The following is a 12,868-nucleotide window of genomic DNA, read 5'->3' on the forward strand; positions in this document are numbered from 1 at the left end:
TCGTTTTACGCAAAAATAATATTACATACTTAATTGTCATGTCGAAAATAGTAATACATACAAAAATTACGAAAATTTATCGCGTAGAATTATTTATAGTTAAAAGTAATTTTTACAGAAAATTGGGTAAAATAGCATTTTTTCTTAGATGTTATAAAGTAGGCGATAAAGAATTCACAGACAGGGGAACATAACTAAAAACGCAAAATTTAGACTACACCGGAATGCATTCCGACATCTGTAACTTAGCGATATACTTTTTTTTTTTTTTTTTTTTTACTAAAACACAATAGTAGTTGTTCTACTCAACGAACTTTCGTAATTTTTGGATATATTACTATTTTCGATATGACAATTAAATACGTAATATTGTTTTTGCCTAAAACGACATATTTGAGAAAATCGACAATATTAACAAGCTCCTTTTATTTATTTATTTATTTTTTTTTTTTTTTTTAGATGAGGATAAATAATTGTTGTTATTTGGACTACCATTCTCATCTTTGTTCACGTTCAGGGTTCAGTTCGAAATTCCATACAGGTTGCTATGTTCGAAAAGATGTACCTGAAGAGATTGGAGGTTACATCGGTTGAAACGTTGAATACTACAACGACAATGAAATAGTCTAATAATCCACAATACTAAGCCCCCCCCAAAAAAAAAAGGTCGAATCTATATTCAATTACTTTCTTACATCTTAAATTCCATTGCAATTTTTAAAAAAATAAAATAAATTGACGCTTTTAATGAAAACAGAATTTGGGACGCTTAAATGGTACACAATGTGATGTGTACATTGCATTTTGCAACAACATAGATTAATATACCTGGCCTTTGGGTCGAGATCAAAGTGTAGTATCTGTTCTTCCGATGCTGCACTTCAATTTCTTGTTCTCTGTCAGTGGAGGAGAAGTCCTTCACGACAGAGACAATTTTAAATTTTTGTTCCTTTTCTACACGTTAAAAAACAACCCTGGTGTCTAACTCTGTCCCGTGGGGAGGCATTGTAAATAGGAACGATATAGATTCATACATTTCTTTGTTTCAGTAATTAATTAAAAGCAAATAGAATACCAAAGTTGTAAAATAAATAAATAAATTAAAGAAAAAAGGGAATCTTATTTCAATTAAGTGATGTTTCTAGATATTAATTTTAGCATTCAAAGTATTGCTGCTGTTTAAACTGGGGAAATTATTGTATAAAATGGTGTAGTTTGGGACGCTGAAAACGTACATAAGCTAAAATGTCAATTCTGCTATAACTTTACAAAGAAAACAGTTATTATTTTTATGAATAAATATTCAGAATACACAATAATAGTGATCATTGTTGAAATTAGTATAAAAACAAACAACCAGTGTGAATTACGTTATAATAATAGGTTTCTTTCGTGTAAACATTGCAATCATTTCCGAATAGAATATATACCTCACTTCATTGTGTTGTAAGTTCTCAAGGTAAAATAACTCAATAATAATGGATCATAAGAAAAAAATAAAAAATAGAGAGGGTGGTGTTTATATAGATCATACCCCTATGGTTGCCCATATTGGCTGGGCAAAATCTAGCAACGAGTTACGAAAACGATCGCAAGGTGATCGCACAAAATGAAACCAGAGTTCTTGAAACGAAAAAGAAGAAGAAAAAAAAACATCCTGGTTTATTTACATTGTATTTTTTAACCGATATATTTGCATCGTTGCTTTTTATTTTGTTTATTTTTTTTTTCTAGTGTTACTTTTTTATGTTGTTCGGTTACGCGAACAGTATTTGTTTTTGTAAATTGTTGCATTTTTTTTTCCTCGCAAATAAATACAATATTAAAAAAAAAAAAAAAAAAAAAATACAAAGCAACAATGTAAATAAATAAGTGGTTTGCTGTTTCGGGAATCCCGAGTTTACTTTTGTGTGGTCGCCTTTCTTTTATGCTTGTAACTCGTTGCCGGATTGTACAGAACCAATATCATCCGCCATGGGGTCCGATCTATATAAGCACCGTTTATCTCACTCTTACCTGATAGTGTGTCAGGTTCCAAGCCAGAGGCGACATCCAAACCACAAATCACAAAATAGTCAGCGAATCTATAAGAAGGTCCCTGGCTAGACATTGTCCTCCCTCCCAAAGATGGAGATGTTTTTTTCAATGCGACTGGAACCACAAGAGTTCCGTCACATTAAAAATATTAATAATAATAACAATGGTAATCCTTAATGTTTGTTATTTTGGGGGAGGGAGGGTCTAGGTTGTTTTTACCTTTGGGTACTCCTCCCGATACATTCATACACAACACATTCATACACAGAAAAAAAAACACTCATAAACTTAGGAGTCAGTGGTTGCCGCTCGAACCTTCCTCCCACTTCTTTATTCAATCTGTTGGTTTCTACTACTCACCCTTAACTTTTTCCCTCTCTCTATAAAGGTTATATTCCCTCCTTATACTAACTCTAATCTCCGTTTCCTCCTTCTCTGTTATCTTCGTAAACTCCTCCCCATCGTTCTCTCTCTGTCTAACCTTCTTTTCCTCTCATTCTTTCTCTCACATCACTATACTCACTCTTATACAAACTTTAATCTCCCCTTCTCTCTCAATAATATCCTCTTAAACTCTAATCTTCTCACTTCTCTCTCTAAACAATATATTCGCTCCTTATACCACGTCTAATCTCCTCTCCCTCTCTTCAATACTTACATTCGTGTAAAACTACGCGTTTTTATACTTAAAATTTAATTCTCTTTACTAGTTTATCTTTTTAACAATAAAAATATCGTAGTATTTGTGGCGTTTGTTATGAAATTGAACCTTTTTTTATTTTTAGTTTTAAAAATCGTCTTTATCTGAAATTTTTTTAAATATAAAGCTAGTCATTTTTCATTCGTTCTTTCCTGTCATTTTTTCGTTCATTCATTTCAAATTTTAAGTTTATTATTGTTTCTATTTTTATCTTTTTTTTTTCTTCTTGTTTCTCTCTTTGGCTATTATTCTCTCTCTCCGTCTTCGACCCTTTCTCCCTCACTCTGTCTATTTATCTTCCCTTTTCTCTCCCTTAGTTTTTTTTTCTCTTTTCACCCTCGCCTATTTTCATCCCCTCCTCCCCTCAGCTATCTCCTTCGCCTTTTCTCTTCACTCCTCCCTCTCTCTCTCTCTCTCTCTCTCTCTCTCTCTCTCTCTCTCTCTCTCTCTCTTCCCTACTCTCTGTACGTTATCACATATCAGTTATTGTTATCTTTACTTCCTTCCATATTATCCATCTATCTATTTATCTAAATATCTCTTCGCCCCCTCTCTCTGTCTCTCGCTCTCTCTCTCTCTTTATTTATTTATTTTCGTCCTCTTTATCTCTCTTTTTCTTTCTCATCCTTTTTTCTCCCCAGGCTCCAACTTTCATATAAAATCCGCCTCCCACTCTTCCAATCACATGAAACAATATCAACAGCAAGTCGTTACAGCAACGGGCGAAATATTTTCTTTATTATTATCAAATTAATCAGCTTTCTTTTTAAAAATCAAAAGCACTACATAAATTATGTAGTACATAATTTCTTCATTCTCAAACGTTACGCTCCACATTTTTATATTTGTCAAACGATTTTTAATTACACCGTAAACTGAATTTCGTTGATAGTTTATTAGGTGCTTTTTCGTTATTAGAGCGAAATTCGAAAACCGAAATACATATTGACTTTCAAGTAAAATGAGTGGTATCTACTTAATTGACATGTCGCAGTAATGAATATATCCAAAACTTACGAAAACCGATGAGATGAGCTACAAAATTAATTATTAATGAAAACAGGATAGTCTTGACTAATCGTTCACTTTCTGTATAATTCGGACCAACGAAATATTTGAACGTTGATTTAAGATATTGAAACATTGAACCGGAAATTGAAAATGAAACAAAACATTCTTATTTATTTTTAGTTTATAATTTTTTTTATTATTATTATTTTGCAGCATTTATCTTTTTTTTTTTTAATAAAAGTAAATAACCCTACCAAAATACGAGTGCTTCTACACTTTATTGCCGAAATTGGAGACGCCATTTTATTTCACGCACCTGCTGTCCAAATTTGGGGGAGAAATCATTAAACTATGGCCGAACCATGAAATAAATAACAAAAAAATTAAACTTCCGGAAAGAACTATGAAAAAAGGAAATAAAGAAAGTGAAAGAGAACATATATCCGTAATTGTTTAATTGGAAATGTTTCGATTTAATTAATGAGAACGGGAAAGTTTTTCATGGAACATTTTTTTTTTAATAATAATAATAAAAAAAAAAATAAAAATAAAAAAACAGAAAATGAAATGACATATTCATAATGGTTTAAACTGGGCGAGCGCGAGCGCCATTTGAAAATCAAAACAAAACCAAAACATTTATTGTATAAAAATTTATCAAAATATAATTCGAAAAACATTTATTGAAAAGTTTGTGTAAAAAAATATAATTTTAATAAAACGATTTTGTAATGAAAGCAACATTGGATTTTTATAAAATAGTTTTTTTGTTTGTTTATTTTTTGTTTGTGATCCCCCCCCCCGAACAAATAAATAATTTTATACATTTTTTTTAAATTAAAGCAACTTTGAAGGGTCAATATAATAAATGTTAATTTTAGGTAAATTTATTCTTTCCCTTTCCGAGGAAGCAATCGTTCGCCAGTTTAATTTTTTGTTATTTATTTCATGCTTCGGCCATACTTTATAATATAATGATTTCTCCCCTGGATTTGGACAGCAGGTGCGTGAAATAAAATGGCGTCTTCAATTTCGCCATTAAAGTGTAGAAGCACCAAAATATGGAACTAAATCTCTAACCACTTGTAGCCAGAAACATTTACTAAAGCAGAGCAGCAGCAGCACGTGCACCCCCCCCCCCCTCAGTTGTAATTTACCAAAGCAAACACTAACTCTAATGCCTCTTGCAATGCGTCGGACAACTTTTGTGAATGATGTATAATGAATTCATGCGGAATGAAGAAATGACAATGTTACGACTTCGCCATGTGGAGAGAGGAGGAGGAGAGTTCTAATGCTCTGCTCGATAGCATGCATTTATTCTCAGTATTTACAAGGGAGTGTCACCACTTATCAAGGCCCGAAGGCGACTCGATGGTAAAGATTAATAAATGCAAGGTGGATGGGCAGACCAGTACGAGAGTGCCCACCCCCTAAAAATGTGTATTTTTCACCTTTTTTTTTTTAAGTTCTTTTTTTTTTCGACAATTATCATAGATTTAAGTATCATATTAGCAGGAAAATTAAAAAAAAAAAAAAAAAATTTAATGACTTGTTATAACGTGCGGTATTTTTTTACGACCTGCCCCAGCGTAGTATAAACAACCCCAATCTCCCCATGTTAAGAACGGCTTTAGGAATAAACACCCTCAACCTCGAAAGTCGTTCTTAACATGGGGAGATTGGGGGTGTTTATTCCGAAAGCCGTTTTGTTTTCTTAATATGGGGAGGTTGGGGGTGTTTATACTATGCTGGGGCAGGTTACAAAAAATACCTAATGTCATGTTAAGGGGGGGGTAATCAGATAGGATGGCTGTGATAAAGAAAGGATGAGAGAAAAAAACAAGAGCTAAAGAATAAAGGCTTCTTTTACAAAACACGCCATAACTCTTCCTCACTTCCAACTTGTTCAAGGGACTTAACTAACACAAGATCTTTCTCTAATTGAGAATGAGCTCACCTAATTATTTTATTTATTTATATTTTATTAGTAGTATTTATTGTTTGTGGGAGAATATAGTATTATTAGTGTAATAGTGTGGTGGGCTCTATAGCCCCAGTCTCTGTGGAGCCTTTATACATCTGTGGGATCATCTTGGTAGATATACATTAGTACACTGCATGGTATGTGTATTTGATACCTGGCCCTCAGACCCCTTCCTCTGGCTAAGGTCTGAGGATGACCTGCTCTGAGGTGTGTGTGGTGTTGGGGTACTGCTGATGTGCAGTTCCCTTTGTGATGCACTTCAGATGCATGCGGTTGGTCAGATCTGCCCTCAAGTATCAAGCTTCTTTTAGCTGGTCTGATGAATTGTCTATTCTTTTGGTAGTTGATATCACTTTGTGACCCGACTATGTGTGATATTGGTGTTGCAGCAGGATGCTGAATGATTCCAGGTTCCCACAGCTTTATTTTCTCATGCTGGACATCGATTGTCTGCCCCGCATGTAGAGGTGGGTGTTGTCTGTTATTCTGCTTGTTATAACAGTTCTTTGATCCCTCTTTGTATTGCTGTAGTGTTATTCTTGTCTGCTCATCGCCAAATTGCTGCTTGGATATTTGTGGTGTCCATATTTGTCGGCCATTGAGTATTTCTACTAGAGAATTGATGTTTGCAGACATGGGTGTGGCTCTATATGCCATCATTGCTAGATAACTGTCTTGTCCGGTTTCTCGTGCCTTTAGCAGTTTTCTTGCATATTCAAACCATCCTCTCTGCAAATCCATTAGATATCGGGTAATGTGGAGATAATGTCTTGTGCAGAAAGTTTTATGATCTGGAAAAAAAAAATGTAAATTTCATGCTTGTGGGCCATTGTCTAAATATAAAATTTCTGGTTACGCCTTGTTCCTCAAATATTGCCTTTATATTTTTTATGAGAGCTGCCGCTAAGGTGAAGTGGAGGCGTTGTATGAATGGATTTCGACTGTACTTGCCCACTACAAGTAGATATTCCCTTCCAGCCATAGAAAACAAATCCGTGCTGACATATTATAAAGGGTAGCTAGGGGTTTCATGCTGGTGCATCGATTCATCAGGGATACTTGTCTGATATTTTTGGCAGGTGTGACAATAAAGCACTCTATCTTCAATGTCTTTATTTATCCCTACCTAGTATATAACTGACCGGGCTCTTAGTCTGGTTTTCTCAACCCTTTGATGTGATGCATGAAGTTCTTCCAATATACCTCTTTGTAGGGAGGCTGGTATTATGATTTTATTTCTCTTTAGCAAAATACCATCTTGAATCCCAATCTCATCTGTAAAGTTACAAAACGGTAAGTGGCAACTTGGGCAGCCAGTTCGATTTAAAGGTCACCCAGAGACACTACCATATTCGCAAATTCTTTTAATAATATAATATATTTATTTACAGAAACATGAAAAAAAAACAATGAATGTGCCATATTTTTTATAGTTTTAACAGTTTCAGAAAGGTGAATGTGCAACAGAAAATAGTTTAACATTTATTTGTTACATATTTGTTTTTGACAACTTTTTTTAATCTATATGTATAGTAAACCCCCCCCCCCATTTCTACTGCTGCTAATAAAAACCTCTCCATTTGACCATTTCTTTGTTATTCCCTTGTGTCTTTTTCCCTTCTCTTAAAGAATTGCCAATATAGTAAACTTTTCAATATTTTACGATTGTCTTACATAACTTCATATTGAACACATTCCTTCGATATTCAACCACTGTCTTTATTTCCGGGACAACCATGACAAGGAAACCATTCTAACAGCGATACCCCACCTCCCTCCCTCTTTCTTCTAATCTTTACTTTTCAATAAATTTGTGGCGATCACATATATTACTAAAGCCATTGCTTGTAGTCTACGTCTTGACACGCCATAGGAAGTAAACAATGTTAGTCAATTTGGTGACCCGACCCAATTACATTCCAGGATTTCTTGTTTGTTTCATTTCAATATTATCTTTAAATGTAATGAATATGAATATTAATAAATTAATTTTTTCTTCTTTTGAACAAACATGTTTATTTACTTTTATGAATCTTTGATATAATTGTTTTCCAAATAAATAGGTATATATAGCGACGGACAAAATGGAGGCGGGTTGTAAGGTTTGTTTTGACGGAGCATCTCCTTAAAATTCTACCAAAAGTCAAGTAATTATCTAATCAATATGAAATTTCTACTGATTATTAAGTGAAGAATGAACTTTATAAAGGTGTAAATTGTTTTCATAATCGACGTGTATACATATATATATATACATATATATATATATATATATATATATATATATATATATATATATATATCAAAAATGGTAATTAGTAAAAACATGAAGAGAGTGCTCAATACTATTGCAGAGCAAATATATATATTTTTTTTACCGTTTTATCTGCTTTGCTACATGTTTCGATTATCGAATCATTGATATGATTCGGTAACCGAAACATGTATAACTAAGCAGATAAAACGGTAATATATATATATATATATATATATATATATATATATATATATATATTCTGTGTGTCTGTCTGTGTACATTTCCCTACGCAATAACTCTGTCGATTTTGGGAAATTTTTTGTAATCTGTTTCCGGCCAGATATTTTGCTGTTAAGGAGTCAAAGTTTAACGATTTGACCTTTGAGAACTCTAGAAAACTCCTCTGCCAATTTTGGGTATAAACACTTGAAATTTTAGATATAGGTTCCTTGGACATGGATCTAACTTAATAACTTGATTTGAGCCCAAAACAATAAATTTTAAGGGGTCATAATAGGGGTCAAAGTTAAAAAGAATTGACCGTTTTTTTTTTTTTTTTTTTTTTTTTTGCTCAACATATACCTCCAAACACCCGGGCTGAAATGCTAGTATATATATAAAGGCAATAGGAATGAAAAGTTTACCTGATAAAAGCAAGTGTAAACAAATACACAAATACAAATATTAGTATTTATATAGTAATACCAAAAGCTCAATACAAACACAACAGGGAGTAGAGCTTGTCATAAGGAAAAGAAATCAGAATGTAAATTAAAATTTACAAAGAAATTTATTGTTTGACAGAATACTTCAAAAACAATTTTCAAGAAATCCTTATTTCGCAGAGTTTCAAAGAATGGTATTCTTCTCTTCAGAGGAAAGAAAGCCATTAGCAAATTATTATTATAGCCGAGCTAAGAATTTACTGCTTATGGCATTAAATGAAACAACATTTTATGATGGTTAGTCATAAAATGCAAAAAAAAATGTTCATGTTGGTTAAAACATGTGAAAATGGGGAATGAGTTGGTTAGATTTAAGTGACTGAAATTTAAGATCTAACCTCCCGATTTTTTTACATTCTCGGTAATTGCAAGCAGATTTTTATATTCCTTTAAGCTACATTGAATTTCTTTTCCAATCGGATTGTTTTCACTCTACAATTTGTTTCGGCTGACATTGAAATTCTGACTGTTTTTAAAGAAAAGAAACTTTCTTCACTTCTTGGATTTACCATCGAGTGAGTCTTTATGCATTCTGGGCCTTCTATATTCATATACAGTTTTCTTCCTAATTTTCACAGGGTGACATGATGGGGCTAAAATTCTCAGGGCATTGAAAGCTGACTGTCAAATAATTTCTTCAGTCAGGAGGATTATTATTGAGTCGGAATATGAATACGGTGAAAGTCAAAGTTCAAATCAACCAAATGCACATGACAATGCCAGTTTCAAAATTATTTAGATTGAGGTGGCAGCCATTAAAACACCACATAAGATATTTAAAAGGAGAGAACCTTGAAAGAAATAGAGAATAAAAATGAATTCATCACCAACCTTTTCACTGGGTTATATCCACAGGAAAAATACTAATTCACATATGATGACCTCATGCCATCCGTGGCTTTCACCTGTTTTCTTTCCTTTTTCCTTTTTTTTTATTGTGCTCTTTTTCCTTACAAAAGAAGGAAACCCACGAATTGCAAAAATTTGAGGCTCTGTGCCTCATTTGGTTAAGTTGAATCCATGGCTTGCAAAAATTTAAGTAAGATCCACACCTCATAAAAACTCGACAATCTCGTGTTGGAGGGTGCCCTCTTGGAGAGATGTGTACTTCATGAAGTTCATCATTTTGTTTCCATTCGAAATAAAATATCTCCATTTCTCTCTGTTACTTCTGCGAGTTACTCCAATCTTAAGACCTTGTGTCATCCAATTCAGAAGCCAGAAAGTTCAATTATTCATAAGATTCTCGTCCAGACAGTTGATTCATTTAAAAATTCTCTTGTTACATTTCTCGGATTTGCTTTTCCTGTCTATCAGACATTACACATTTCGATGTGATTAACTTCTGCTACTTTTTTTACCTTAGGTGACGACAACACAAAGGGCCTTCCTTTCATTTCCACTATCACTGCAGAAGTGATTTCTCTAACACCTGCCGAGTCTCTGTGCAAACCTCTGCCCATATCTTAAATGAAAAGTGTTAATTTTATTGACCAAACTTGATCGCCTGATTTTAACGTTTCCACAGATTCCATCTACTTACATGATGAAGTGAAATAACAGAATTGCAAGGTGATCTGGTGACGCCTAACATTAGGTATGTCGCAATATATATATATATATATATATATATATATATATATATATATATATATATATATACCTCTGGCTTTTTACCACTAGGCCATCGCGATAATCACGTTGCAAATGCTTTTAAATACAAGGGAAATACATTCTGTATTTATTTGTAAATATAAGGAATGAAATTCAAAACGGTGTTCCAATCTCATAAAGGAAGTGAACTCTGCAGCTTATTCCTAGCAACTCAAGGTTGTGGAAATATTCTGTCTACCAACACAAAGATGGCAGCTATATATATATATATATATATATATATATATATATATATATATATATATATATTATATATATACCGTCACTGGATTATTTATCTTCCACCAGACTATCCATTCATGTGTAATCACCTTTTTCTTCACCATATTCCCTCTGCTTCACTTTTTTTTGTTTTCAAGTAAGATCTTTGACTTACTTGTTGTTTCATCAAATACTTTTGCATGCAAAATCCGATCCCGCATTTTGCTAACTCCTACCCTCTGATGAGAAGGAAAGTATTTCTTCGAAACTCTGCGGATTAAGGACTATCCACTTATCTAGTGTTTCCTTTTCAGATTAAATATGTTTTTAATTCATTTCAAAGTGTTTTTTAACATGTTTCATTAACTGTTTGCTCGTACTATAAGCTCTATTTCCTATTTGGTTTTATCGAGCTTTTACATCTGGCTGAGATAATTTTATAAACATTAATTCTTTAATATTTATAATATACTTTAATTTTACCATCTTGGATCATTTTGGTAAATTTAATTGTAATTTTCATTATATATATATATATATATATATATATATATATATATATATATATATATATATATATATATATATATATATATATATATATATTAATAACTATGGCTGTTAATATTTTAAAGTGATTTTTAGACTGCTCTGTACATTAGAGAAAATGCTTTGTCATGATAAGTTTTGGCACAGGATTCGTTCTCCAATTAATCTGCATGCAATGACAGCAGCACTGGTCTGGGATGAAAATATTGGTAAAATATTGAAAGTATACACACACACACACACACAAATATATATTTACAAGAAAATCGCCGCTTATCAAGGCCCAAAGGCTACTTGAGAATAAGGGTTAATAAATGGAAGGTGTTAGTGTCGTAATCGTTGGTTATTTAGGGAGACGGCTCAACAAGAACTTGTTTACATTGGACTTGAAGGCTACCATATAACTGAAAATCCCTGTTACATTAACACATGTTCAGAAATATAACTTGTTCTTTTGTTAAAAAGAGAAAAATTAATCCCTTTGTAAGAAAAGAACCCGGATGTCGGCAATGGAAGAAAAAAAGCTTATTCTTCTTGCTATGTGTTACATATTTGCTACTTTTTTTTTCTTTTTTTTTTTTTTCTTGCGTTAGTGAAAAGCTGTAAAAAGTTAATGCCGTGTCGTCTGATTGGTGAACCATTACCAAAATCTGCTCAATATAATAACTCTTAAAAGAAATGGATGCAAAATGTTTGTGACTACTTCACATCAGTCCAGGTTATAAGCGTTCTTTATACGTCTCTAAAGATCTTAGATTTACTGACAAGCAAATTGGGATAATCTAAAAGCTGGTAATAATCCAAAATCTCATCAATGTAATCATAATAACTTTTGCCAGGATTCACATGGGATAACTTATCCTTCTGCCATTGCAAATTATGGATTCTTTAGTGATGTTAATACTAGCAGAACATCTTTTTGTATACAAGTTGAAGAACCTGTCCACTTTGGATAATCTTTAGTACACGATGTCCAAAAAGTCACTGAAGGGTTAAAAATCTTTGTCATTTTACCTTTAATGATTTTTTTTATTTTCTATTTCAGATATTTTACAGATAAAATTTTGGAAATTAATTATGAATAAGTATAGCATTGAACAACGTACACAAGTTGTGAAATTGTTTTACCAAGATCAGGGGTCAATTGTTTTAACTCAAAGGGCTTATCGACAGCATTTTCTTGTAAGGAGGTATTTTGTTGAGATAAGTGTTTTCAATTTTAATCATACTTTTTATTTTTAGATTCAAATATTAATAACTCCATTTTATTTCAGTATTTAATTTATGTAACTTTCGGAAGAACCCCCCCCCCCATACGCTTTTCCTTTTTATCGTAAATTTCTTATAACGTGACTAGCTAAAGTTCAGAATAAAATCACGCTTTCTTTTAAAAAATTTATTGATTCAGATAAAACAATCAGAGACGTTTCCTCTGTCTCGTCAAGCCATACAGGCATTTGAGGGACTGAAAAAAAAAATATTGCAAAATCAGCAATTACAACAATAGACCAGAATTTTCCTCTGGCTGTTGAAATGGATGCGTCAGACTGTGATATTGCTGTTTCTTTGACACAAGCTAATCGTCCTGTAGCCTTTTTTCAAGGACCCTCTCACAGGCTGAACGACGACACCCTGCAATTGAAAAGGAAGCATATGCCATAGTCGAGGCATTAAGAAAATGGCAGCACTACTTGATTGGATGCCACTTTAAACTTATTACTGACCAA

The 12,868-nt window shown here is 32.8% G+C and overlaps 1 protein-coding gene across 19 annotated transcripts in view; it reads right to left on the bottom strand.

Moving 5' to 3' along the window:
• Positions 1–2,395, bottom strand: part of LOC145239793 (DENN domain-containing protein 5B-like) — a 410,159-nt gene extending 407,764 nt beyond the window's left edge. For all 19 annotated transcript variants that reach the window (XM_080103314.1, XM_080103312.1, XM_080103310.1 and 16 more), the window contains exon 1: positions 2,017–2,395. In XM_080103314.1, coding sequence (XP_079959440.1) covers positions 2,017–2,110 — 94 coding nt within the window. In that variant the 5' untranslated portion in view covers positions 2,111–2,395. The remainder of the gene's footprint in view (positions 1–2,016) is intronic.
• Between the last annotated feature and the right edge of the window lie 10,473 nt (positions 2,396–12,868).

The sequence above is a fragment of the Euprymna scolopes genome, chromosome 19, assembly GCF_053919585.1.
Source record: "Euprymna scolopes isolate OS-2025 chromosome 19, ASM5391958v1, whole genome shotgun sequence".
Lineage (NCBI taxonomy): Eukaryota > Metazoa > Mollusca > Cephalopoda > Sepiida > Sepiolidae > Euprymna > Euprymna scolopes.